Source organism: Nycticebus coucang, chromosome 6 (assembly GCF_027406575.1).
Source record: "Nycticebus coucang isolate mNycCou1 chromosome 6, mNycCou1.pri, whole genome shotgun sequence".
NCBI lineage: Eukaryota > Metazoa > Chordata > Mammalia > Primates > Lorisidae > Nycticebus > Nycticebus coucang.
The window spans coordinates 1401768-1429618 of NC_069785.1; the positions used below are offsets into that span (position 1 = coordinate 1401768).

A 27851-nucleotide genomic window follows, 5' to 3' on the forward strand; every position below is an offset into this window, starting at 1 on the left:
CAGAAAAGGTGAGCAGACATTATCAAAAAATCTGGAAGTGCTCACATCATTAGTTACTTAGGGAATGGGGCACCACTGAGGCTCCCCACCCCTACAAACTGCTGAACTTAAGAAGATTGATTATATGACACCAAGTGTTAGTGAAGGTGTGGGGTAGTTAGAACTCTGGTTCTATGGTGGGAGCATGACCTGGTACAACTCACCCCCAGGACAGAGTTAGTGCTCACGCTAGAGCCAGGAAAGTCCCAAGAGAAGCTATACAAATGCCCACCAAGAACAAAGCCACAGATGCCACAGTGCTGGCAAAGATGGGCTGGCCACCATGGCCATGGTTTATGTCCCAACCATCTACCTTCAGAGAAATGGTTAAGAGCATAAATAGTTTTCAGGAACAAAATGCAAATAGCCAGAGTGGAAACAGTTCACATGTCCATTAGCAAATAGAAGGGACTGACAAATTGTGGTCGATTCATATGATGAATACAGAGAGAATAAGTAAATTATAACTTCACACAAAGCTTGAGTGGATGATTATCTCAGAATGAGGTGCTGGGGGTCTCTGCTGGGCAGCCAGAAGTGGTCTGTATCTTGATCTGGGTGGGGTTTTGGGGGTGTGGATGTCTAAAAATATTTAAGTAAAAAGAGAAAAAAATCCATTTTTTGCACTTTGAGTTTTAAATGTATCATAATGTTATGAATAATATGTCATCAGGTAGAATCACCACCTCTATGTTGACATCCCCTCTTTTGTTTCTAATGCCTATTTGTATTTTCTCTCTTTTTTCTCCTGATTAGACTTGGTTGGGATTTGATTTTTTAGAGTACCAGCTCTGCATTCTACTTATTTTTTATTATGATAAACACATAAATTTATCCTCAGCAGTTTTTTGGTGTACAATTTAGCATTAACTATATGCACATCTCTAGAACTTACTGATATTGCATGACTGAAACTACATTCACTGAAGAAATGCTCCCCGTTTCCTTCTCTTCCCCCACACGCAGCCCTGGTACTCCGTCACTCTTCTTTCTGTCATTTGTCTACCTTGTGTAAGTGGGTCATACGGTATTTGTCCTTTTCGTGTCTGGCTTATTTCACATGTCACAACATCATCAAGGTTCATCTGTGTTGTACCATGTCAGAATTTCCTTCCTTTTTAAGGGTAAGTGACATTCCATCATGCAAATAGACTGCACTTTGCGTGTCCATTCCTCTACCCATGGGTATGGGCTGCTGCAGTGAACGTGGCTGTGTAGCCGCTCCTTTGCCATTCTGATTTTGGTTCTCTCAGATACATACCCAGAAGGGGAGCTGCTGGATCATATGGTAATTCCATGTGGATTTTTTTTAGGGACCATCATACTGTTTTCCACAGTGGCAGTACCATTTTCCATTCCTGCCAACAGTGTCAGGTTTCAGTTGTTCCTCATTCTTGCCAGTCCTTGTTATAATTTTCTTTTCTTGAGAGAGGCCATGCTAATGGGTATGAGGTGGTGTCTTGTGGTTTTGATTTCTGTTTCCTGGTTAGTTAGTGATGTTGAGCATCTTTGTGTGTGTGTGTGTTTGCCACTTGCATATCTTCTTTGGAGACATATCTATTCAAGTTCTTTGCCCATTTTTGAATTATGTTATTTGGTTTCTTTGTTACTGAGTTGTAGGAGCTTATATATTCTGGATATTGACCTCTTATCAGATAAATAGTTTGCAAATACTTTCTCTCATTTTGTAGGATGTCTTTTCTGTCTGTTAATAGATTATTTGGCTGTGCAAAACTTTGTAGTGTGAGGCCATCTCACTTTTGTTGCCCTTATTTTGGTGCCATGTTTAAGAAATCATTCCTAAGAGCTGTGTCAGAAAGCATTTCTTTGTTTTCTTCTGGGAGTTTTATAGTTTCAAGTTATGTTTAGATCTTTACTCTGTTTTGAGTTAATCTTTGTGTAGAATGTAAGGTTAAAATCTATCTTCAAGCTTTGGATGTGGATATCCAGTTTTCCCAGCAATATTTGAAGAGCCTGTCCTTCCCTTGTTGTGTGTTTCTGGTGCCCTTGTTGAAGATCATTTGACCCCACACCCAAGGCTTTATTTCTGGGGTGTGTTCTGTTCCATTGGTCTAGATGTCTATCTTTATGACAGCACCATACTGACTTTTGGGATTTTAATTCTTGTCTTTATAGTGGTCATTTTATTATTTACTTGTCTGTCTTTCTTTCCTTTTTTTTGCTTCCTTTCTTAGTCAGGGCCTCATGCCCAGCTAGCTGATTTTTAAATTTTTTGTAGAGGTAGGGTCTCACTATGTTGCCCATATTGATTTCAAACTCTTGGGCTCAAGCAGTCCTCCCACCTGGGCTCCTAAACTTTGGGGAGTACAGGCGTCGCTCAGTGACTGTGCCCAGCCGTGCTTTTCTTTATTAGTCCCTTTGCTTGCCTGCTCGCTCTTCCCCTCCCTCCCTTCCTTCCTTCCCTCCCTTTCCTCTCTTTCCCTCCTTTCTTTCTTTTTCTTTTTGCTTTCTCTCCTTCCATCCTTCCTTCCTTTCTTTCCTTCCTTCCTTTCTTTTTCTCTTTCTTTCTTTCTCTGCTTCCTTCCTCCCTCCCTTCTTTCCCCTTTCTTTCCTTTGTTTCCTTTCTTCTTTTCTTTCTTTCCTTTCTTTTTTTTTTGAGACAAAGTTTCACTTTGTCACCCTCAGTAGAGTGCTGTGGCATCATAGCTCACAACAACCTCAAGCTCTTAGGCTCAAGTGATCCTTTTGTCTCAGCCTCCCAAGTAACTGGGACTACAGGTGCCCGCCACAAATCCCTAGCTGTTTTTAGAGACGGGGCTAACTGTGGCTCAGGCTGGTCTTGAACCCATGAGCTCAGGCGATCCACCCACTTTGGCCTCCCAGAGTCCTTTTGCCTACTTTAAATAATTTAACTTATTTTGTTAATTTAAATTTTCTGTTATTTGACTACTTCGTTCATTATTTTCATTATTTCTTTCTTAATTATAACAAATATTTAAGTCTGAGTGAGTAGGACACCGGCCCCATATACCGAGGGTGGCAGGTTCAAGCCCAGCCTTGGCCAAACTGCAACAACAACAACAAAGTAGCCGGGTGTTGTGGCAGGCACCTGTAGTCCTAGCTACTTGGGAGGCTGAGGCAAGAGAATTGCCTAAGCCCAAGAGCTGGTAGTTGCTGTGAGCTGTGATGCAACGGCACTCTACCGAGGGCAACAAAGTCAGACTTTGTCTCAAAAAAAAAAAAAAAAGAAAAATACTTAAATCTGTAAAATTACATGAAGGATTATTCTTTAGTTTCCTAATAGTGCTTGGAGGTGAGGGATTGTGTTTCTCCTGTTAATTTTTAGTTTTATTTCACTCTTCAAAGTGCATGTCCCATGAGGTTTCTGTTATCTGTGATATATTAGAAGGTTTCTTTGTTCTTTAATACATGCTCATTTTCACTACTGTTCCACAGACTCTGAAAAAAAAAAATGACTCTGTAATATACAGAGTTTAAAATGGATTTGTTAAATTGAGCCAATGGTGATGTGTCTTATTTCTTTTTTAGTCTTTTTTCCCCCTAGTCTGTCAAATTTGAGAGAACTACATTAAAATCTCCCATTATTGGCGGCGCCTGTGGCTCAGTCGGTAGGGCACCGGCCCCATATACCGAGGGTGGCGGCTTCGAACCCGGCCCCGGCCGAACTGCAACCAAAAAAAATAGCCGGGCGTTGTGGCGGGCGCCTGTGGTCCCAGCTACTCCGGAGGCTGAGGCAAGAGAATCGCTTAAGCCCAGGAGTTGGAGGTTGCTGTGAGCTGTGTGAGGCCACAGCACTCTACCAAGGGCCATAAAGTGAGACTCTGTCTCTACAAAAAAAAAAAAAAAATCTCCCATTATTATAGTTTTGAAATTTGTTTCTGTCGCTTCATTCAATTCTTCCTTTACTGCTCTGTGCCTGCAGATTCATGACTGTCGAAACTATTTTCTTTGCCAACATAAAGTGTTTGTGTTTGTCCCTGTGGCTGGCCCGCCCACAGCACTGCTGCTGTGTTCCACCAGCCCCAGCCCCATCCCTGATGCATGTTTTCAAATATTTACTCATGTTTTTGAGCCCAGTTTTCTATTTCAAGAATTAGCACCAGAGCCCCACCGCATTAGGATGTCTCTTAACACACTTTCCTGCTCTAGCTACAGTGGTTTTTGTTTTATTGAAAATTTTTAGAAATGTTAACAATATTATTTTTAAAATATCTTATTTTTCTTTTAATAATATCTTTTTTAGCAACTAAATCACCAAAATTATTTTTTGAGAGAGATATTTTTTTTCTTTCTTTTTTTTTTTTTTTTTTGTGGTTTTTGGCGAGGGCTGGGTTTGAACCTACCACCTCTGGCATATGGGACCAGCGCCCTAGCCCTTTGAGCCACAGGCGCTGCCCACCAAAATTATTTTTTAAACAATAAAAATGGCTGTAGTTCTAAACTGCTCAGACTCAAGCCTGAGTCCAGCCCGTGTAGCCGTGTGGCCATGGGCACACTATGTGTTCTCAGCCTTGGCTTACCTGGACAGGGGACAAAGGGCCACAGCTCCCTGGGTCCAGTGGTTGGCCAGATGGCCAGGGCCCTGGTTGGGGGCACACAAAGGTCTTTGCTTACTCATGTTACAGCCTCACATGATCAATGTGCAGGAGCGTGGCTCTGCATGGACCTCAGGTCCCAGGCTGTTTTCTGGACTGCTGCTATCTTCTGTGGCCTCAGAAACCTTCCCTGGATATTTTGTGAGAGCTGGAAATGGAAGGAAACACCCAGAGACTCTCAGGGGGCTTGCAGGGCCAGAGTCCAGTCACGTAGGCCCTTGTATGTGCAGGAGGCTGGTTGATGGGGTCGGTGGGGGCCAAGGTAGGAGGCCAGGTAGTATTGAGCTGCAAGGACTCCTGGCTTACCGCCCACACTGGAGCTGGAGGAAAGGCCAGCGGACCGCCTCTCCCTGTGCCTCCAAGGCTCCTAGGAGCCCATAGTTCCCTCCTCCATTGTCATCTGCTAGCACCTACCTGTTTTTCATGTGGGCCAGGCCTAGCCTGTAGCTCTCCCCTCCCTCTCTTGCCTGGGCCTCAGCTCAGTGGCCCCTCTCTAGTAAGGCTTTTCTGGGCAGTGCCACCCAATGTTCATGGCATCACGCTGGTGACCAGAGTCCTTAGATTGCTCAGTTCTTCTCACTCACCCCAGTAGGCTATGCATCTGCTCACATCAGCACAGCCTCTGTGTACAATTGCCCTCCACGGCCTTGAGTGATGCTGAGAGTGGGCCCTCTATGGCACGCAAGCATGAGTTGATACGAGCCACCTGGTGGGTTCAAAGGGGCCATGTGCCCATGCCTGTGAATGCTAGAGAATGAGGGGGCACCTGTGGCTGAGTGGGTAGGGCGCCGGCCCCATATACCAAGGGTGATGGGTTCAAACCCAACCCTGGCCAAACTGTAACAAAAAAATAGCCGGGCGTTGTGACGGGCACCTATAGTTCCAGCTACTTGGGAGGCAGAGGCAAGAGAATTGCCTAAGCCCAGAAGTTGGAGGTTGCTGTGAGCTGTGATGCCATAGCACTCTACTAAGAGTGATAAAGTGAGACTATCTCTAAAAAAAAAAATGCTGGAGAATGGTTTTGGGAGGTGGCTCTGCACAGTCTGGAGGGAAGGCAGCTCTGCACAGTCCGGAGGGAAGGCTGCTAGGAGGGAGCCCTCTCTATGCTCCAAGCAGGGGGCCCTGAAACTCAGCAAGGCCATGCCTAGTGCTCTACACAGCGGGTGCATGCTGCCGGGGCCCTGCATGTCTGAAGCTACTTCCAGCTGAGGGCCAGGGAGGTTGCATCAGGACATGGGGTCCTGAAAAAATGGCTGAGGGTCACCCAGCTCTGGGGGTGTTGCTCTGAGTTGCTATGTATACCATACACGAGTGCTCTAAGGCTGCTAGTGTGTGCTCGGCGCCACGGATAAAGCTGGTGCTGAGGCATTGTCTCTGCCGTAGACCCATGCCTCTACATCCCCCGCTTTGCTCACCTGCTGGAGTTTGGGGAGAAGAACCACGAGGTGTCCATGACAGCCCTGAGGCTCCTGCAGAGAATGAAGAGAGACTGGATGCACACAGGCCGGCGCCCCTCAGGTCTTTGTGGAGCAGGTACATAGGAGCCCCAGCCCCCTTTCTGTGGGATGGTGCCCTCAGTCTGGAGTCATATTGGCAGACTCAGTGGCCACTGTGGTCATGTTCTCTGTCCTGACTCTTGGGAAGTCTGAGCCTGTGGGTTGCACCTGTGTTCCCAGAGCTGGCCTCACACTACAAGTGACTAGTGGCCTCCCATGCCTGCTGTTGACCTGGCTCAAAGATCAGGGCTTCCCTGGCTCTCCTCTCAGCCTTTTCAGGTCCTGAGACAAGGCACAGGGCCCTCACAGGTAGAGTGGACTGGCCGGGCACCCTGGCCCTGGCCCTGAATTGCCCACTTCTGGGGAACAGGTGTGGGGGCCTGGTTCTTGGCATGGTTAACGATGTGGCCTCTTTCAACTGAGATGCCAGGTTGTTACTGGAAAGGGTGCTCAGGGCTTTCAGGCTAATCTCTCCCCCAAGCAGGGTAGTTGCTGCAGTCACACCTCCAAGGACCCCTCCCATACAGCTCCCACATGGTCCCTTGATGTTGTGGGGTTGACATGGATGTGATCTGGCTGGCCACACCAGCCCTGGACCTCAGCCCCTGCCAGCATGAGCTCCTCAGGTCAAAAGAGCCTTTGCCATCTCTCTGGCACCCACAGATTCCATTCCTTTCCTGAAGGCCAGGTGTAGGTCCTTGTGCTCCACTGACAGCAGGATTTATGCTACCTGAGATTCGTTTTCCATCTGAAAACCTGATTTTCACATTTGCAGTACAGGTTCCAGGCCTGTCTTGGGCCCATGACAGCCCCACGTGGGGCCTCACCCCTTTCCTCTTTGGCTTGGGCCCTATCCTCAGAGTCCTCAGCTCTCATCACAACTCACACACATTACCTCAAATTTCATATATTTGCTTTGAGGGTTCCTAAACCCGCTCCCAAGCCCTCTAATTTCATTCTTCTCATATTTAAAAGTGGAGTGTAAAATAAATAAATAAATAAAATAGAGTGTGAGCTACTTGGGAGGCTGAGGCAAGAGGATCACGTGAGCCAAAGAATTTGAGGTTGCTGTGAGCTATGACACTACGGCACTCTACCAAGGACAATGTAGTGAGACTCTGTCTCAAAAAAATAAATAAAAATAAAAGTGGAGTGTGGTGTAACCACTATGCCCAAAAGGTAGAGAACATGATGGTCTCAGAAGTCCCTGCATAGCATGTCTGCTCAGGGGAGGGTGGATGCTGCCTGGTCAGCTGTTGCTCACCTGGGGTGGCCTCACCCAGTATAGGTCTCTCTGCCCTGTCACAGACATGTTTTGCCCAGGCTGTTGTCTCACCCTAGGGTATGGCAGTGTCTATTTTCTTAGTTACCAGTTTCCTTCCTTTCTAGCCCTTCTGGTGGCAGCTAGAATGCACGATTTCAGGAGAACTGTCAAGGAGGTCATCAGCGTGGTCAAAGTGTGTGAGTCCACACTGCGGAAGAGGTAGGCACCTTTGCTTTGTGGTGTGGGACCATGACATGCTGACCTCGCTTCTGTCCAGCTGAGTTAGGCCTGCTTGCCAGACACACTGCTCCCTGCTGGGGTTCTACTGTCCGTAGCCTGGCTGTGTGGTGATGCTGGTGGTCAAGACTCAGCGTGGTGCTGAAGGCAAAAAGCTAGGATGTGCTGGGGCCACCCCACCTCCCTCCAGAGCATCGTCTTCCAGTCCTGCTGGGGCCCAGCCCCTTCCTTTCCATCCCAAGTTTCTAAGTTAAGGTGGGGGATTGTGATCCTGCCCTTAGTCATAAGCGGGAAGCAGGTGGGAGGCCTCACCTGCCTCCTGTTTGGCACGGCCCCTCCTGGACTTGGAGAGCCTGAGTGACCATCACCCACTGGGAAGCGGAGTCATGTGAGGGGCTACTACATCTATTAACTGAGCGGCAGTGAGCCGAGCAGGAACCAGCCAGCAGTGTGTGGGGTTAATAACTGTTACCCAGAGGTCACCTGGAAGGTTGGCTTCCTTTAAATAGACTTTGAGGAGGCCGACAAGGCCAACGAGACAGTGAAGGTGCTGACAGACCTATAACTGCTGCTCCCTTTGTCACAAATCCGAAACACTTGATGGCTGTCTTCACCCAAGATCATATCCGATGTACTTTCCAAACACAGATGGGAAATCAATTTTTCTTTCAATATTTGATCTCTAATTCTGTTTAAAAATTCTTTTATTAAATATTTGAAGATTACAAAATACAGAGGAGTTGTAAGAATTCAGCCTTAGTCACAAAAATATGGAATCCAACTGGGTGTGGTGGCTCACACCGATAATCCCAGCACTCTGGGAGGTTGAAGCAGGTGAATCACCTGAGCTCAGGAGTTTGAGACCAGCCTGAGCAAGAGCAAGACCCCATCTCTACTAAAAATAGAAAACTTAGCAAGGCATTGCAATGGGCACCTGTAGTCCCAGCTACTCAGATTGAGGCTGGAGGATCACTTGAGCCCAGGAGCTTGAAGTTGCTGTGACCTATGAGGCCACGGTACTCTAGCCTGGGCAACAGAGTAAGACTCTTGTCTCAAAACAAACAAAGACATGGGGAATCTGCTTGCTATTGCCTGGCTCAGCCTCTTTTTCTCTCTGAGTCTTGCGACCAGGATCCTGGGGCACATAAGTGGATGTGATGAAGGTACCTAAGGACTTCTTTCCCAGGGACCTGAGTCCTGGCAAGGGCAGGCAGAGACAGAAAAGCCGCTAAGTGTGGCCAGAACCACGGTGGCGCTGTCCTGTGCACTCAGTTTTAAATGGCTATTCTCAGGGCGTTGAACTCCATTTCACATCTCTCCTTTAGGCTCACAGAATTTGAAGACACCCCCACCAGCCAGCTGACCATCGATGAGTTTATGAAGATTGACTTAGAGGAGGAATGCGACCCCCCCTCATACACAGCTGGGCAGAGAAAGCTGCGCATGAAGCAGGTAGAGCAGCCTGGCCATAACCGCCCCCTGGGCCATACCCTGCCTGCTCAGCACTGCTGTTTCTTGTAGCTTGTGCAGTTTTGATGGCTCCCACCCGTTATTATTTCTAATAAGTAGTGCAGTTGCAGCAGCTACACTCAGTTCAGTCAGGCCTGAGTTGTGCATGTGGCCAGCCACAGGCGTGAGGGTAGCCCCATGAGGCCTTGAGCTCAGAGGCCTGAGCCTCACCACGCCTGGAGCAGTCCAGCACCTCCACTGGGCTCTGCCACCAACCTCTGCTCCCCACTGAGCCTCTCTCCACAGAAGCACTTGGGTCCTGGTCTTTGTTCTAAAATTCTGGACTATAGTTTCCCTAAGATGTGTACTTCAAAAAGTACACTAAAAGTATGAAAAAACAGCAGAATGCCTTGTCTCTCCACTTGGTATAGTTCTTTCTGCTGAAGGTATAGTTCTCTCTGCTGTTTTGTTGTCAGGTTTTGTAGGCTGGTTGTGACACATGACCTGGCAAGACACATGTCACACTCAGTGAGGCAACTGCAGAGATGGGCAGTGGGGGCAGGACAGGGACTGACCCCTGGAAGGGACATGGAGGAATGCCCTGCACAGCCCCAGAGGGGCAGATACACAGCAACTGCCCACCGGGCCAGGCCTCCCCCCAGGTGCATCTAGCACTGGGGCTCTGAGAGGGGCCACTGCCCTGGCCAGGTGGGGGCAGGGCACACAGCCACTGAGGTTGCCCCATCAGTCCCAGTGGGGTGAGTCTGGCAGCCTGTGGTCAGTGAGGCACTCTGGCGCCCTGGTGGCTGTGGCGCATCATGGTGGACCCCTTGTTAACTGCCTTCCTTTCCTCTTTCAGCTTGAGCAAGTCCTGTCAAAAAAACTGGAGGAGGTTGAAGGTAACCAGCCAATATTGCCTGTAGATGCTTCAGTTTTCTGAGAAGAATTGATTTTGTGCTGATTTTATGCTTTTAACTTACTACTTCAGGGGAAATATCCAGTTACCAAGATGCAATTGAGATTGAACTAGAAAATAGCCGGCCAAAAGCGAAGGGGGCTCTGGCCAGCCTGACCAAAGATGGTGAGCCCACCCTACCCTCAACAGCCTCAGGGTCAGGCCCAGAGGCCCCCAGCTGTCCTGCCAGCACCTCGCCCTGTGCTGACCTTTAACCATCCCTCTCCCCTGGACTGTGTGGTCCTACATCGCAGCACCACATTTTGGCTCCGTACCTTGTCCTGAGCAGCTTGCTGCCCTGGACAGCCCTCCCCGCCCACTGCTCCCCACTCCAGCCCTCTTCTGGGGTGGTCTCCATTTCCATGCCCTTGGGCTGCCATCTCAAGGTCCTCAGCAATCATTGTCCTCACACCTGGTGCCACTGCTACTCACAGGAGAGGCTGTAGCCTCCCTCCTTGGTGTACAGACTGTATGCTGGGTGCAGAGCCTGCGCCCCACTGTCTCCCCAAGGCGCCTGTGCATATCATGTTCCAGGACACGGAGCCTGCATTCCACTGCCTCTCGGAGGCTCCCATGCACATCAGGTTCCAGGTGGGGGCTGTCAGGGCAGCTGCACCTTTCTTAAGCAGGTCTCTCCTGCTCACCTGTTCTCCCATGGTGGGGCATCTGCCATACCCCCTGGCACTTCAGGATCTTGTGGGCTGTTCTGGGGTCTGGCTGGGGATGGGTGAGATGCACACTATCCCTCCTGGCACTTCATCCACCCCACTGCTCTCTGTGCATACTGGAGTCAGCGAGTACTTCCTGCTCTCCTCAATACTGATATTTGGAAGGAAGGGCACCTCCTGCTCCCTTGGAGCTTTGCAACCACTCTTGTTAATTTTGCATGAGAACATTAGGATGCTCTTGCCTATCTCTCCTAGCCCAGCCCTCTGCTTCACCTGGGAACTTGGAGGAAATGGGTTACATCCTGCCTCTGACCCTCCATTGTCTCCTTTAGAGCGCAGCCCTCCCTTTCCCATTAGGGTTTCTCCTCCCTGTGCAAAAGCCCCAAGCTGTCCCGTGGTCTAGGCCCTGCCACTTTCTCTGTGGCTGTGTATGGCTGCTTGTTGACCATGAGCGATACTGATTTCTGTGTGCTGACTTTGTGCTCTCGTGTGTTAAGGAACTCTTTTTATCCTTTTTAAAGTTTCCAGCTTACCATTGGGGTTTCTTTGCAGTTTTTTTTTTTTTTGGCCGGGGCTGGGTTTGAACCTGCCACCTCTGGCATATGAGGCTGGCGCCCTACCCCTTTGAGCCAAAGGCGCCGCTGGGGACCATTGGGGTTTCTAAGTGATGAATTATGTCATCTACAGACAGTGACTCATCTACCTTCCTTACTAGTCTAGATACCCCTAATTTCCTTCTCGCACCTAGTCTGCTGCCTGGCCCTTGGGCACCTCACTGAATCTCAGCCATGGGCGTGTCCCTTGGCTTCCATGCAGGGCCTCCTGGGCCTCCCGGGACATGGGGCACAGCCTGTGGTCCCAGGTGCCACTTCATTTGTCCTGTTGAGTAAATGCTCATTCTTCACTTTCATGAGTATCCCTGTCTCAAGCAAGTGTCTCAGACGTAGGGGCTGTGGAGAGACCCTGGTGGATGCCTGTCATTTATCCTGACAGGATCCCATATCGGGCCTTCCTTGGGTCTTTTGAGGCACCTGTGGGCCACAGTGGGTCTCCTCCTGGTGCTTACACCAGGGTCTGTCCCATTCGTTTGCAGAGTTCAGTGATGTTGTATCTTATGATACTTTCAATTTCTTTTTTGCCTTTATAGTTATTTTCTTTTTTGTCATTTCTTATTTTTCATAATTTTCTTTCCTGATTTTTTTTCCCAGCTGGGTTATCAGTGTTCCCATTAAACCAGTTTTTGTGTTGCTTTATTGGCTCTGCTGCCTTCCTGTTTGCCAAGTCAGCAGCTGGTGCTTCATCTCTGTCCTTCCTTCAGCCTGTCTCAGGCCCCAGCCTCAGGCACCTTTGTGGCTGACTCAGGCTGGACAGAGGCAGAGTGCTCTCCTCCCAGCAGCATCCGGCTGTGCCCCAATGGAAATGCTTTCCATTTCTCAGTCTCAGTTTGTGGTTGTAGAAGTTCAGGGGAGCGGGGCATGGTTTGCGACTTTGTTGCAGACTTCACTCCTTGCGTGGGACCAGTCAGTGTTGAGGATGCCCTTCCTACTTCGGTGGTCTCCCTGCGTGGTGGTGGCCTGTGTCCACCAGCGACAGGCATGTTCGCAAGTACCGTGTGTGCTTAGCAAGAGGTCGGTCTACATTGGCTTAGAACACACCCTTTGATTTCCAGGTTTTAACAGCTGCACATACCTGTGAACCCATCACCAAAACCAAGATGACCTATAGTTCTGTCACTACTCCCAACAGTGTCTTCAGGCCCCTGGTAGCCCATGCCAGCCTCCTGGCCCCCGGCTCCACTGAACTCTGTCCCTATAAATTAGCCACATTTCTACAATTTTATACAAATGGAGTCACATAGTATATGTTCCATTTTTCCTCTGGCCTTTTTCACTCAGTGTAATTATTTTGGGCCATCCATCAGCAGTTAGCTTAATGTTGTTCTGGTGTCATGGTCGTTACATACAGAGGTTGTTTATCCATTCCCCTGTTGAAGAGCATCGGGTTATTTCCAGTTTTGGGCTATAAGAAGTAAATCGTTCTGCATGTTTGTTACAAGTCTCTGCATGGGCGTTCTTCCTGCTGTCTTGGGTAAATACTGAGGGGAGTTGCTGGTCACATGGAAGGTACATGTTTACATCTTTAGGAAACCATCAGGCAATCTCCAAGGTGCCCACACTGCTGTGTTCCCACGGGCAGCACTCTGCCACATTTGTTTCTGAAAGGTTTATGCTCTGGGCTCTCTCACTTAGGTCTGTGATCCACCCAAGGTTGTCACTGTGTAAGTGTGAGGCGTGGGTCAGCGCTCACTCTCCTGAGCATGGATGTCCCACCATTATTTGCTGATACTTTTGTCTTTCTTCCACAGGCTGTTTTGCAGCTTGGTGGAAGTATTTTCTTGTTGGAGAGAGGGCTCGTTCTGCTTCCTACCTGTTAATAGGTAGCGTGGGTCGTGTGTCCCTAGGCCCCGTCGAGGACACCACCTCCAGCTTGCTTGGCGAGGAAGACACGGAGGATGAGGAGCTGGAGGCTGCTGCCAGCCACCTGAATAAGGACTTCTACCAGGAGCTTCTCGGCAGCAACACCCCAGGCAGCTCAGAAGCAGCAGGAAGCCCTGAGGGGGTCATTAGGCCCCCAGCCCTGGAGTCCCTGCTCGGTCCCTTGCCCACAGCAGCCAGCCTGGGCATCTCCGAATCTATCCGAGAGTGCATTTCGTCCCAGAACCGGGAGCCTAGTGAGTACCCCGGAGATGGATAGACAGGAAGAGTGAGCTAGAGAGGAGAGCTTTCCAGGCTGGTCCTGCTCTCACAGGGTGACCTGGAAGCCAACATTGTCTGTGTGAGAGGTGTGACATTCTAGCATGGCGGGGCGGTGTGGCACTGCCAGTTCCCTGCACAGGGCTATGTGAGGAGTCAGTGCCCCAACATAAAGAGCTGGGTATTTGCTGACAAACCCTCACTGGGACCGTGTGCTAGCTCCAGGTGCCCTGCTTTGGCAGCCCCTTGCTGGCATGTGGCCCAAAGTGCTATGTGAGAATTGTATGGATGCTGAGAAGTCGTTGTTAGGAGTCCAGCAGGGCCAGCCTTTCTCACCGTAGTTCCATCTCTTTAACGGGGTGGCAGAGCCCAGATGGAAGGCTACATCTTCATTGGTCAGAGGGACATTACTTGCTGAGCTTCACACAGCAGCGATGAGACACTCTGAGCAGGAGACGGTCACCTGCTCCATAGTGCTCAGACCAAGCCACAGTGGATGGTCTTGCTGTTTCTCACCCCTCCCATTCTGTAAAACGTCACTGAGGTCGTGACAGGGAAGGGATGGGATGATGGCAGCTCTGGGAGAAAGGCAGGTAGTCCTATCCCTGTCCCCTTCCAGGGCAAGCCTCTACCCTGGCACCAGGGCTTGGCTTCTGTGCATGAGGGGCCTCTGCGAGGGAAGCTGCTCAGTTGCAGCATGGGTATTTATTGAGTGACCTCTGGGCCAGGTGTGGAGACAGACAATTATGCACCTTCCCTGACCGTGAGGGCTGCTGTGTGAGTGGAACCTGAGTGGGTTACACAGAGCACCAGGAAGAGGGTATGTGTGAAGGCCCTGGAGCAGCCAAGGTGTCATGGCCTCAGAGCCGAAAGAGCCACCTGGTCAGAGCTGAGAGAGTGGGGAATGAGGCAGGCCCCGGAGGGTCTCAGTGAACAGCTGATTGTTGAGAGGAGCCGTCCTGGACCTCAGCCATGGAGCAGTGTGGCAGGAGAGTGCCGGACAACCCAGTTGCATGGCTGGGCCATGTAGGTTTATGGAGGGGAGGAATAGCTCTGATTCTAGGCTCTAGAGAGTGTGCCCTTGACTCTGCTAAGCAGGAGGATAGTGGCTGGCAAGTTTGGGGACATCCTGAGCATAGTCACCATTGTTTCCACCCCCACGCCCAAGAGCACTGCCCAAGAGGGAATGCCCACCCTCTGTGGCAGGACGTCTGTCCCTTAGGTTATGTTCAGCACCATGCCCTCCTGTCTGTCAGGGCCAAGGCACCTGTGTCTCCCATTCTGACAGAAGCCTAGGGCAGCTGGGCAGCTTTCACAGCTTCAGTTTAGCACCTTCCTTTTCACTCAGCACCCAAGGAGAGCGTGCAGAGAGCCACAGGGCCGTGGAGGGCAAGTGCAGGACTGCCAAGCAGAGGAGGAGGGTGTCTAGAAGCCCCTTGGCCCAAACCTCAGAGTCCTGAATCAGCCCAGATGGTGTTTGTTTATGCCCCTCTAATCAGAACTGACCCTAAGTAACACTGACACTGTGCTTCCTGTTAGCAGACACCTGCGGAGATGGCGAACTGGATCTCAGTGGCATTGACGACCATGAAATCGACAGAGTGAGCCCCTGCATAGACCCTCACTTCCTGAGAGGTGGTGGGCTTGTGTAGGCACCTCAGCCTGGGGTGCCACAGGAGGGTGGGGGATGGGTGGCCTTCCTGCCCCCAGGCTTGCCTTTGGCCTCTGTGCCATGGTCACCTGTGGCCTCCCCAGATACTGTGTGGCCTGAAGGTGGTCTCATGGTGTTCCTGCCCACACCGCTCCCAGGGCCCACCCTTCTAGACTCCAGCTCCAGGGTGACCCATGGCAAACATGCCCTCCCTCTGGGAGCCGGAGCCAGCCCTGTGCTGGTGCCCTGTCAGGAGGGCCTGAGCTCTGCACCTGGCCTTTGCCACTGTCCAGGTATGTGGCTGCAGCAAACACGTGTGCCCCTCGGTTGGGCCCACAGGGCAGTCTCCAGTCACAGTAGGCACCCACTGCCTCTAAGTGCATTGAGCACCTCCGTACTCAAGGGGCACCAGGCATCTGTGCCTGCTCTTTGCTCTTTGCTTATCTTGGCAGGGGAGGAGTCTTTCTTGCTTTGGTTGTATTACCACGAGCTGTCTAGGACTGTCCATTTGTCCTAAATTGGCATCGCGTGCCCTCTTCTGGTCTCCTCTTGTGGCCCTGCACTCTGGCTGGCTAGGATCCTGGTGTCAGTGGGGCCTGGGAGCACCACGGCAGCAGCTTACAGACAGCCTGTGTGGGTGACCAAGGCCCAGAGGCCAAAGACAAACCCATGGAGGGGCAAAGGAGCAATGGGTGTCCCTGGCTTGCTCTCAGCCATAGGCCTCAGCCCAGTCTGCACCCTGGACAGAGGCACACCCCCCATGTCCCCTGATGCTTGGCAAGAGAGGGCTCAGTGCACCCTCTGCATGGGAGCAGGAGGCCGACAGCTCCTCTCCTGTGCTCGCTCAGTACATCCTGAATGAGGCGGAGGCGCGCGTGAAGGCTGAGCTATGGATGAAGGAGAATGCTGAGTACCTGCGCGAACAGAGTGGTAGGTGCTACCCGCCACCCTAACAGTTCCTGGGCCAGGGCTGGGCCCTCTCTGACACGGGCCACTTCATTCAACTTTCAGAGAAAGAGGCCAGAATCGCCAAGGAAAAGGAGCTGGGCATCTACAAGGAGCACAAGGTGGGCACTGTAGGCACCAGCAGCCTTCCTCGGGCATCTGAGCTTGCCAGAGGAGACATTTTTGTGGAGGACTGTCCCTTCCCTATATAGCAAGAGGGGGCAGGTCCTGGGCAGGTGGCTGGAAGCTACACTTTAGACCCCCAATCCACATCCCTGGCCACGGGCACCCAGATGTCGGCTTCATCACAGGTGGACATGCTGCTTAGCTTTGGAGCATGTTCTAAGCTCAACTCCAGGGCAGGCTGGGTCAAGATTCAGAGGCTGGACGCTGAGAGCCCTGGACTTGAGTCCCTTGTCAAGGACACAAGAGGCCCCCACCTCTGTGCCTATGTCCTTGTCCTTTGGATGACCTGGGAAAGTCTCCTGTGGCACCTCCATGTTCCAGCAGCCTCATGGCACTTACTCCATGGCACAGACATAAGCTTTGGTAACGTGGTAACTTTGGAAGTGGTTCACTGTCTGAGTGACTGAACAGGAGAAAAGATAGGTCCCCTGCCTGTGAGGCTGGACTTCTCAGCACAGAGGGGAGGGAGGCCCAGAGGGCTGGTGTGGGGCCTGTCTATTCAGGAGGACCTCTGGAGCTTGGGGTGGAGTGTTCAGGACCCCACCCACCTACCAGCACATCTCATGCCCTTTTGGGGGCTGTGAGGCTGAGGTAGCATAGGTGGAGCTGGCATGAGCTGGCTCTGCCCTGTGGCGGCCTGCAGTTCTGCCTCTCGGGATAAGACCCAGGGTCCTTGGGCTACAGGGAATGTTGGCCCTGGCTGACATGCTGGGGTGAACAATCTCCTTCATTCTGGGCGATTTCCCTGTGGTGTCTTCACAAGGCAGTACCTCTCTACGTTCACATGCCCTGCACTGGGTCAGGCAAGGGGCCAAGGGTAGACTCACGGGCAGGTTTGCTGCTGCTGCTCTATGGCCACCTAGCTGGCCACATACCCTGGAGCCTTGCCTAGCCCATGGTTGGGGCTCCTGTGAGTGCCCACTCACCTGGGAGGGTAGGAATCGGGCAGGCCTGGGAAGGCTGGGCAAGACCCCTGCTACACCCTCACACCTAGCTCCCTGAGGAACCTGATGGCTGGGCAATGTCCTCCCTGCTGTCGCCCAAGTGGGACTCATAGGAGGCATTTCTTTTGTGTTTCAATCAAGCCCAAGAAGTCTTGCAAACGACGGGAGCCGATTCAGGCCAGCACAGCTGGGGAGGCCATTGAAAAGATGCTGGAGCAGAAGAAAATCTCCAGCAAGATCAACTACAGCGTGCTGCGGGACCTCAACAGCACTGGTGGGGGTAGCCCTCGGCGGGAGGACACCCAGCCTGAGGACAGGGGTAGTGCCAGGAAGCTGTCACGGAGGAAAACGCCAGCAAGCAGAAATGTGACTGACCCTGTGACCAGCGTGGGGAAAAGGTGCCATTTTGTCCTGTCGGGTGGGGTGTTGGGGTAGGCCGAGGCCTGAGGCCTCAGGTCTGGGGGCTGTTGCAGGCCGGCTGGGGCCTCAGGAGAGCCTAGAGCACTGTTTGCCCAACTGTACACTGGGGACTGTCCTGCCTCCTCCCCTGTACAAGAGGGGCTTCGCTGAGGAGGGAGCTCCAGGCCTCAAAAGATCTTGCAGTGCCAGGACTGCTCTGTCTTGAGGAGGCAATGGGGCACTCAGTTCCTTCTCTAGCCCCAGGATGGTTTCTTAGAAGAGCTGGCCCCAGCCCCTGCACCTGTGCTTGTGGCCCTCTGTGATCGTGGGCTGTGTGGCTGTGTCTGCTGAGAGGAGGTTTGAGAACAGCCCCTGTGAGCAAGTGGGTGGAGGAAATGGCAAGCAGGTCAGGTCAAGGACCTGAATGTGCCAGCCTCGAGAGCCTCTTAGCAGGGTCTGCAGCTCTGGGACTGGCCTTCTGGAGGGTACCTCAGCCATAGGTGGCTCTTGTTGCCCTAGGTCAGAGCTGCCTCCTGTGCCACAGCCAGCAGATGGTGGCTGCAGGCTCTCCTGATGAGGCCATGGGTCCTGAGGGCCGTACCACGTGCATGGCTGCTCAGTGCATTCTTCTGGTCATGGAGATGAGCTGGGGCTCAGCCCCATTAGCCTCCAGCCTGCAGTGGACAGTCACACTGTGTCTCCAGTGCCCCTGGGCCACGAGTTTTCACTCTTTTCAATAGTGCCACTTGTCAGGAGCTGTGGCTGCCCTATGGGATCCTTACCTGCATCTGTATTTGAGGAGCACTGTTGAGCTCCTGTTGTTTGTAGTGGTTTTCTGCGGCCTTTGAGTTCTCGGGTATTCTGCTCTGTCACCTGCAAGAGTTGGCTATGTGCTCTGCCCCTGCTGACACTGCCCCTGTGTGCTGCTTTGCAGAGGAGGCTTAACTGAGTGGGTGCTGGGACTTTCAGTCGCTGTGTAGACTTCCTGCTATAGGCCCTCCTTGCACATATATAAGGTTTGGTAGGCAGAGATGGGTCAGAGCAGGTCCCATGGCTCAGACCCCCTGCATCTGAGCACCCAAAGGTCTAATCTGAAGCTGTTCGTGAGCCTGCCTCAGCCTCCTTTGCTCACCTGGCCAGGCCTCTGGCAACACTGAGAGGGCATCATCTGTGCTCATTGATGCTGGAGTCCTGTCTCCAGTTGGCAGCTCCCTTCATGACTGCTCCCATCTGAGCAGCTGCCCTGGGCAGGCCCCGAGTGTTTGTGTGCGTACACACATGTGGGCATGTGTGCACATTGTGTCCTCCATTGGTAGCCTGTTATCTTCTCCTGAGCAGCCAGGACTTGAATCTTGAATGTTTAATATCCTGAAAAAAGAGTCAGAAGACCTCAGGTGGGGAAGCCGTACATTGCACCCACCCTGCCCAGGCCAAGGCAGCTCAGGCAGTTCCAGCAGGGCAGGGAACAGGAGGGGCTCCATGGGGTAGAGGGCGGGCCCCAGTTCATCCTCACAGACCCTGGGGGCAGCCTTTTAGCTACCCTGGAGGAGAGGAAAGAAGAGCGTGGGCAGGCTCCAGCTATGACCTGAGGAGTGCTGCGAGAAAGAGGCTGGGCAGCGTCACCTGGTGACAGAGGCTTGGTGCTTGGGTGGCTGCCCCTCACTGCTGGCCACCAACCAGAGCTCTGCCCCTCACTTAGGGGGGCTCTGGTTACTCTGCCCATCACCATCTGGCCAACTGTTCCACTGGACCACCTTGGGATGTGGGCTCCTTCTGAGGACAGCCGCAGAGCCTGAGCAGGGCGGGGTGGGGTACAGGCAGCCGCTGCCCTGTGCCTATGTCCTCCTCACTCCATGGTCAGTCTTGGTCACTTAGTAGACTCCCAGACTGTGGGAAGCATCCAGGGGCACTGAGCATGGACTGCTTTGACTCACATGTCTTGCTTCTGCCCAGGCAGGTCAGGTTGCCCTCTGCCTGAGCCCCTGTGGCATCTGTCTGGGGTGTCCCTCTAGGGATTAGTGAAGGAGAAGGTGTGGGCTGCAGCTCTCAGCACCACCTCTGGGAAGGGGCCCAGGCAGACCCAGCAGGTGGGCTTTGCTGTCCTCCACTCACAGGCTCTGGGGTTCACCTGTTCAGACTAGGAAGGTGGCTGCTGGAGCACAGGGGTGGGTTTACGTGAAAGGTGGAGTGGCAGCCCAGGTCCCCTAGGCCTTCAATGCCTGGGCACCTACCATGCAGGCCTAATGAGGCCTTGCACCATGGAGATGCTGAGCAGGAATTTGTTCTCTAGGTGTTTGCAGACCCTTCCATGGGCCTGGCTTAGCAGCCTTAGGTTCACACAGGGTCCTGTGGAGGAGCAAGGGACGTTCCAAAGGCAGCCTGGGCCCTGACCCCTACCCTTTTCTGGTCCTCATGCCCTTAAATACCAGCTACCTTTGTCTGAACCCCAGGTGCTCTCTCCAGCTGGCATCTCCCTTGTGGGGAGCTCTGTGGCCACGTAGGGTGCAGACCGGCCTCTTGGTTCTGGTGAATCCGGCTTTTTCTGCCAGAGCCTTGGGATGCTACTACATGATTTCATGGCTTCAGCTCAGTGTGTCTTCAGGTGACAGCTGAGGACAGGAAAGACATGTCTCTGAAGGAACAGCTCCATCCTGATTGGAGTTTTCTGGTCTCACTGCCTTTTCTGATCAAGTCATTGCTTTGTTTGTTTGTTTGTTTTTGAGACAGAGTTTTAAGCTGTCACCATGGGTAGAGTGCCATAGTGTCATAGCTCATAGCAACCTCTAACTCTTGGACTCAAGGGATCCTCTTGCCTCAGTTTTTCTATTTTTAGTAGGACAGGGTCTCGCTTTTTGCTCAGGCTGGTCTTGAACTCGTGAGATCAAGCAATCCACGGGCCTTGGCCTCCCACAGTGCTAGGACTACAGATGTGAGCCACCACGCCCGGCCCAAGTCATTGCTTTCTTGTCCCCTGCTCTCCCTCTGGCTCAGGTGTGTTCTGTCTGAAGCAAAAAAACTGCTTGCTGCTTGGGCCAGTGAGGGGTCAGGCTGATTGCAGATGTCTCTGGGCCATCCCTGGTAGGGGCCTGTTGACCAGTCTTCCTAGAGGGGCCCTGCAGAGCCAGACTCCATGCCGATACCTTGGGCCTGCCTCATGGTCGACTCCTGCCCTGGGTAAGGTCAGCCTGCCGAAAAGCCCCGCCCTGTGGCTAGCTCTGTCCCAGGATCCCTGCTGTGCTGCAGAACTAGCTGGGGTGTGTGGGTGTGTGGGGTGGGCAGAGCAGCACAGCCTGTCTGAGGAGCAGTGCCGGCAGGCCTCAGCAGAGTGTGGCCGTTCTGCTGACACCTCTGTGTGCTACTCCTGGAGCCTGCTGGCCTGGAACTGCGGGGAGGAGCCCAGCAGGTAGGGTGGCTTCAGGGAGGCTTGCCAGAGCGAAGCCCCTCCACCTCAGGCCTAGGCCTGGCACATACACAGCTTCCGGCTTCACCCTGAGTGGTCTGTGTTTATGTGTTCAGAAATGTCCCCATTGCAAGGTCCCTTCCTAGTGAGCCCCACACCCCCACCTCACATAGCTTCCACCCCTTCTAGGCCCAGTGTCCACTCACACCAACCTGGACAGAACCAGGGGCCATACCAGGTGTGGGAGGAAAGCTGCCTTCTTTCCTGTGGGGCTCCTGCCTCCATGGGTGAGCTGGAAGTCTCCCTGGAACCCTTGCGGTAGGAAGGTGCCCTTGTATCTGGGGATTCTAAGGGGTAGGCAGGTCAGAGTGCTGTCAGCAGAAGTTGAAACTGACAGACTTAGACCTGGAGGGGCCCTTTCCGGCCTCTGTCCTCCTCTTCTCCCCCTGGGGACAGTAAGCTGCTCTGGCAGCTCCGCATGGGTGACTCCCCAGGCAGGTAGTAGGCCTGTGTCCGGCAGCTCCGCATGGGTGACTCCCCAAGCAGGGAGTAGGCCTGTGTGGACTGTGTGGTTTCTGTGGCATGTGCATGTGTTATCTGTTACGCATATGCGTGAGTCAGAGGGGTTTGTTGTGTAAGATAGCTGCCAGTGGGATCCATGTCAGGTGGGCACAAGACCAGAATTCTTCTACCAGGAATAGAAAAAGTTGATTAATACAGAAAAAGTTAAGAAAATGCAGGGAAGAACAAGCGGACCATCCTCTGACAATGCGCTGAGGCCTGGGGGTAAAAGAGGAGGGGCCTGCAGGTGGACAGTGGGCGCTGGCTGTGCTGCCTGAGTTGGCATTTCCAGTGGCTCACAGGTGGTACTTGGAGCCGCCAAGCCTACTTGTCCACCAGGTGCAAGAAGGGTATCCTAGGAGTGTCTACATGAGGTGGCAGTGTCAGCCCCCTCACATCCAGCGGAGGTGGCTTCTGCCTTGGCCCTGGGGGACATGGGCTGAGCTCATCTCACTGTGTTGCTTTCAGGTTGAGGCCTCTGGTGTCTGTGCAGCCAGCTAAGAAGGCAGCCATGGGAAAGGTATGTTGTCCTGTGTGGCCTGGGGCAAGGCTCTTGGGGAACAGGGAGCATGTTTCTTCCTGAGTCCAGACATGTTAAGAATAGGCCTGACCAAGAGAAGCACCCACTGCTGTCCCACACTGGCCTCACACAGCAGAGTGGGGGCCCAGGAGGCAGTCTGGGTTCCATGAATGGGCAGGAGTCAAGACCAGGGGTGAAGGGCTTGAGATTAGCAGCACTGTTCCAATCCCCCAATAATGAGTAGCCAACAGCCAGAGTGCAGCCTATAGAGGGCCTTCACTCCGTAGGTGCCCAGGACCTGGTGTGAGGCTGCTCTCTGTGGGTGACAGCCTTTGCCCTCCAGGCCAAGGCTCAGGGGTCTTTCTTCTGGACCAGGAAACAAAGGAGTGGCAGGGAGGGTCCTGGTACAGCTGAAGATGCTGGCCCAAGGCATGAGCAGGGGGTGTGTCACCAGGCTGGGCCTGAGCCCAGTGCTAGACCACCATCTCCCCTAGGACTGCTGCCTGGTGCTAACCCTACAGTGGGGAAAGGAGCACTCTGGGTGCTCTGGAATTCCAGGGAGGGGCTGGTGGAGGCCAGAGAATGGGGGTCCCTGCTGGTGCATAGCCCTGGTTACCAGGAATGGCTGAGGCTCAGTAGGGCCCTGCTCAGGTGCTCCCTGGCAGTCAGGTGGTAGAGAGAACAGCTCCAGCTCTACCCGCCATCACAGAGGCCCTCTCCTTCCAGGCCTCACTCCCTAGCACCCCTGCCCTTGGAGCTGACCTGGCTAAGCCTGAGGCAGTCCTGGTGGAAAGTGGACCTGTGTCGTACCACCTTGAGGAGGAGGCAGATGAGGAGGATCCCGATGAGGAGGATGGGGAGCACTGTGTCAGCGCCCTGCAGATGATGGGCGGCAGTGGTGAGAGGGGATTCCCTTGCTCCACATGTCCGGTTGGGCCCAACTTGGGTTTGGGGTCTCCGCATGGTTGGAGGTGTTTCCAGAGAAAGAAAGGCACAAACCATCAGTCTATAATCTTGAGCTTAGGCATCAAACTAAAATTTTATTTCTACAAGGAAATAAATTTGAAGTAGGATACTGAAATGTGCTGGAGTTGGCCAGGACCAGGCAGGGCAGTCCCACAGGGCAGCAGGGTGCTTCCTGTCTTCACAGGAGCAGGACTCCTGGATCTGCACACACAGACACAGACCTGCACATTAAGGGTGACCACACTGCTCACACGTGCCTTTGACCAGACTCCAGGTTCCCACACTGCACACACCAGCCCTGAGCTCACAGAAATGAGGAGCCGGGTGGCACCTGTGGCTCAAGGAGTAGGGTGCCGGTCCCATATGCCAGAGGTGGCGGGTTCAAACCCAGCCCCAGCCGGAAAAAAAAAAAAAAAAGAAATGAGGAGCCAAACGTGGTAGTCCTGGTGGTGGTGGGGTCACGTGGGGATGAGGACAGTGGGGCTGGTGCTAGAACCTCATGTAGGAGTGGGTGGAGCCTGGGAGCCCAGGGGCAGGGCAGGGGGAGTAGCAGGTAGGCCTGACCGCACAGGTCCTCACCACCCAGGAGGCTCCCATGTTTTCCCTCTGTGATCTGCAGATTACGGCTGTGATGGCGATGATGATGAAGGCTACTAAGTGAGGCCTGGTGGCCCAGCACCTTGGCAGTGGGCCCTGAGCGTGTCTCCTGAGGATCACACCGGCCTCCTAGGCTGTGCCCCGGCATGAGTGCAGAGACTGAGCTGCTGGGATGAGCGCTGCCCACCTGCTCCATAGCCCTCACCCAACGGCTGCATGCAGCCTCCTGGGACTTAGCATTGAGATCATGTTTTGAGCAATGAAAGGAGTATTTTTACCCAGCAAGAGAAACTGTACCAAATGCCTACATGTGTCTGTAGGATATAGACTGGGAGTGCCCAAGGCTGGATCCCAGCCTGCTAGCCCTCCACCTACCCAGGAACCCTCAAAGGTGGGCAGTCCTGTTCCCACCATAAGGAAACTGAGGCATAAGACAGCCCCACTGCTGGTCCAAGGGAGCAGAGAGCTGAGTGTGCTGTCCCTGAGGCTCCAGAACCCCAGTCTAAAGCCCTCAGTGTGCGTGTGCCACCCTCCCACACCGTCCTGAGAAGCCCTGTATGCCCAACCCCCTCTGCTGGGCCTGGTGTCAGGGAAGGCAGTAGGAGGTCAAGGTCTCCCCATGGTCACCGGACAGTGTGCCGCTCCCCACACATCATGGCTGTGTGGGTGGGAGATGGCCCTCAATCCCCAGCTGCAGCCCCTCCTTCAGACTCTGCCCCCGACAGGCTGCCCCTGGTCAGGGAGTATGGTTGGCAGCTGCAGGCATCCGTAAGCACAGCTCCCTGCTGTCCTGGCCTAGGTTGTGCCTACGGCTCAAAAGAGCTAGGACTGGGCTCTGCATCCATGGAGGGCAGGCAGGGGTTTCCTTGCCCCAGGCCTCTTCTCTGGGGGTTCCCAAGGACCACCTGCAGGGTCTTAGCTAAGTCATCACTGCCTGAGGGGAAGGACAGGTGCTTCTAGCCTTGATGTGGCTCCACCCTGTTCCCCTGGGAGAGCATGGCCTCCATGGCAGAGCGGTGCCATACTGTCCTCCAGCACAGCCCTCGGCCTCCTGGTGTGCTGGGCTGGGAGTCCTGCCCACTGTTTGACCCCCAGCAGGCCAGACCACCCCCCATCCCCAGAATGCAGTAAAGCCCTTGTGGCTGTGCCTCTCTGCCTCCACCGTGTGGCCAGCTGCACCCAGAGCCTCTGGGAGGCTGAGGGGAAGGACTGACTTAGTGAAACAGAGAGATCTGCTACTTGAAGGAAACTGGCTGAGGTTGTTGTCTGTGATTCCTGTCCGCTTCTGGCCTACCTTTGACTGGGGCACAGCAGGCATACTGGGTCTCAGGGTGCCGTCCAGCTGACAGGCTGGAGATGAACCTTCAGTGGACCACCAATTTAAAAAGGACCATCTGTTTAAAAAGTTTGAGGATGCCTGCTCTGGAGTGTGCTGCTCCTTGCTGGGCACCATGATGGCTGCAGGCTCCCCAGGCCTGCTGTTGCTGCACCTACTCCTCATGGAGGAAGGGGAAGGCCAGGGGCTGTGTCCAGTGTCTGTGGCACCTGTCAGCTACCCAGCTCACAAAGGGCAGTGTGGCTTTGCACCAGTCCCTCCTTGCTGGGCCTCCTTCCTGGCATGGCAGGTTGAGGGAGGAGCACTTTGGGAGAGCCATACTCTCCCAGCCAATTCAGGTTTGACAGAGCCTCAGCCACTGCCTCTTCCACAACAGCTGGGGCAGACATCAGAGGGATAATTGTGACCCAGGGACTGGACACACAGTTTGTGGTCCTATGACTCAGGTCTGGGCCACATCTTGACCTGGCCTGGCCATCAAATTGGCCCTCAGCCCTCTGTTCCTCACCCCACTGCCACCAGCCATGACAGAAACAGGACATCCCACTCGGCAGCCCTGGCTTCTGTGCTCCAGGGCTGGGCCCAGTGGAGGCAGGGTAGATCAGGGCTCCAGGCAGGCAGCAGAGCAACTGGGGCTTCTTTGGAAGAAGGGCAGGTGCTGGGCAGCCTCTGAGGACACATGTCTGCTGAGGTTGTGTCTGGGCTCTGCCACCAGCTGCCTACAGATGGCCCCTCTCTGTCACCTGTGCTTCCCAGAGCCCCTCCTGCTTGCTTCTAGGGGTCGGTACCACCACCACTGACATAGAGCTGTCATGAGCCCCTAAGCTCACCCCAGCTTGTCTTCCCACAGCAAGGCCTAGGTGACAGTGACACCTCTGCCCCCTCTTCCAGTCCCTGAGACACTGGCAGAGCAGGTGACGCCCTCTTCCAGGCTCTTTTGCTAGTCCCTGGTCCTGTTCCTGGTGGGGTGGGAAATGGTGCATGGAGAAGGCCTGACAGGCCTCAGGCCACGAGTGGAAGGCTTTTCTGACACTGGCCAGCCTCTGGGCCTGCCACCTTCCTCAGGTCAAAGGAATGTCTATCATTCCCAACACTCTTAGCTTATGGGGGGAAGTCCCAGGCTCTGCTGGGTAGTGGGGAGGAGGGTAACCCTGCAAAGCTCTCCAAGAGCAGGCTGGCAGCAGAACTCTGGGGTCACTGCCAGATAGCCAGCCAGCTGAACTCTCTGAAAGCTCTCTGTGGCGGTGAGGGTGGTCACCTGCATGGATGGGGCACCTGGGACACCTGGCTGGCTCGCTCCTGGTGGCCACACGTGGCATGACCCCAGCTGAGATGCTGGCCTCCTCCAATTCCCTCTATAAAGCACACAAAGCAGCCTCGAAACTGCAGGACCCTGGGGCGCTTCCATCTGGACCTGATCTTCCTTGCGAGGACCACCAAGGTGCCTTTTTCTTTATTCTGTGTATCACTGATCAAGATCTTTGACACGTCCTTGCTCACAGAGGAGCCCTGCCAGCTCCTGCAGTGGCCCCCTTCACTTAAGCATGGTCTTCTCCTTCCTTGCACCCCTCCCTGTTGGGGTCTGAAGAGCTGGCAAGACAGCAGAGATGGGCATGGAGAGAAAGTAATGTCGGATCTCATCCCCAGGTATGCCACAGGGGCTTCAGGAGATGACCACCTGCCCCAAACCCCTTCTCTGCCCCAGGGCTCCCACTGGCCCCTCTACACATGGCTGCTGAGCTGTGTGCACCTTACCCTGCCTGTGACCCTAGAGAGCACCCAGCTGTGACCCCCTCTGCAGGACTGGTCTCTACATCCCTCCATAGGACTCAGTCTCTATATCCCCTGCAGCCTACACAAAGGGTGGGAGGGAGGTGGGGAGAGAATTTCCAGGCTAGGATCAGGGCAGACGCACATTAATGGGGCAGCACTTCTGCACGTCCCCTGTCTTTGTGAGGACAGATGGCCCCTCTCTGGACCTTGAGTCCCAGGGCTATACTCATGTCCCAGCCTAAGTGTGCCTGCCCTAGACCAACACCTGCTGGGGCCCTGAGCCATCAGCCCCCTAAGCTCTGCCACCACGCAGATGTCCCTGATCCTTGGGGAACAGAGCCATGGGTTGGTTCTATCTTTGGAGTCTCTAGGAGGTCTAGGAGAGGATCCTGAGCCATAGCCTTGGGTTCTGCATCCTGGCCGAGCTCGGACACCATGCTCAGGGGCCCACTCTTTGCGTAGGGCCAGTGGCTGCCCTGACTGGTCAGTACCTGTCCCTGCTGACCTATGCTACGTGCCTGGAGCACCAGCCAGTCCCTGGGGAGGCCTGGGCCTGGGCCAGTCTGGCAAGGCATTCCAGTCCATGCCTCAGGCCTGCCCAGGCTCTTCAAAGGGGTGTGGGGGTGGCAAAGTGGAGGCTCTTTATGGTTTTCCTGCCGGGAGAGGAACCTGGCTCAGGAAGCCATTGTCCCCACACAATGGTCCCAGCTGAGACTGTGAGGGCAGGAGCCCCAGGCTGGTGGGACCCAACCTTGATCTCAACCCTGATCCTGACCTTGACCTTGACCCTGATCATTCTGCTGTGCCCTCTGTTATGGTCACCCTGGCTGACCCTAGCAGGGAGGAGTAACCACAGCCAGCATGGTAGTAGGAGGTGGGGGGCCTAGGACAGCTCCCAGGGGCCAATTATAGGGGAAGTGGCCTGCAGCCTAGATCAGCTTGCAAGCAGGGAAGATCTGGAGGGCCAATTGCCATCTGTTAGAGGGACCAAACTCCTGGAGGACACACACCCAGTCGGCAGCAAAGCTGAGACCAGAGGGCAGCCGTGCTGCTCGGCTAGCCAGTGGTTGGGGCAGGAGGATGTGGCAAACAGAGGCCTCATCATGCCTGATTGGCAAAAGCAATGTCTCCCCAG

At 53.7% G+C, this 27851-nt stretch overlaps 1 protein-coding gene across 5 annotated transcripts in view; it reads left to right on the forward strand.

Moving 5' to 3' along the window:
* The window catches only part of BRF1 (BRF1 RNA polymerase III transcription initiation factor subunit), a 64040-nt gene extending 39078 nt beyond the window's left edge, over positions 1-24962 (forward strand). The window contains exons 5-17 of one of the 5 annotated variants that reach the window (XM_053594437.1): positions 6000-6149; positions 7502-7595; positions 8939-9065; positions 9922-9961; positions 10051-10143; positions 13051-13416; positions 14978-15039; positions 15938-16019; positions 16101-16156; positions 17306-17562; positions 21993-22044; positions 22771-22942; positions 23630-24962. In XM_053594437.1, the coding sequence (XP_053450412.1) occupies positions 6000-6149; positions 7502-7595; positions 8939-9065; positions 9922-9961; positions 10051-10143; positions 13051-13416; positions 14978-15039; positions 15938-16019; positions 16101-16156; positions 17306-17562; positions 21993-22044; positions 22771-22942; positions 23630-23667 (1589 nt within the window). In that variant the 3' untranslated portion in view covers positions 23668-24962. The remainder of the gene's footprint in view (positions 1-5999; positions 6150-7501; positions 7596-8938; positions 9066-9921; positions 9962-10050; positions 10144-13050; positions 13417-14977; positions 15040-15937; positions 16020-16100; positions 16157-17305; positions 17563-21992; positions 22045-22770; positions 22943-23629) is intronic. The other 4 variants (XM_053594436.1, XM_053594435.1, XM_053594439.1 and 1 more) reach the window with 4 other exon arrangements.
* The last annotated feature ends 2889 nt before the right edge of the window (positions 24963-27851 follow it).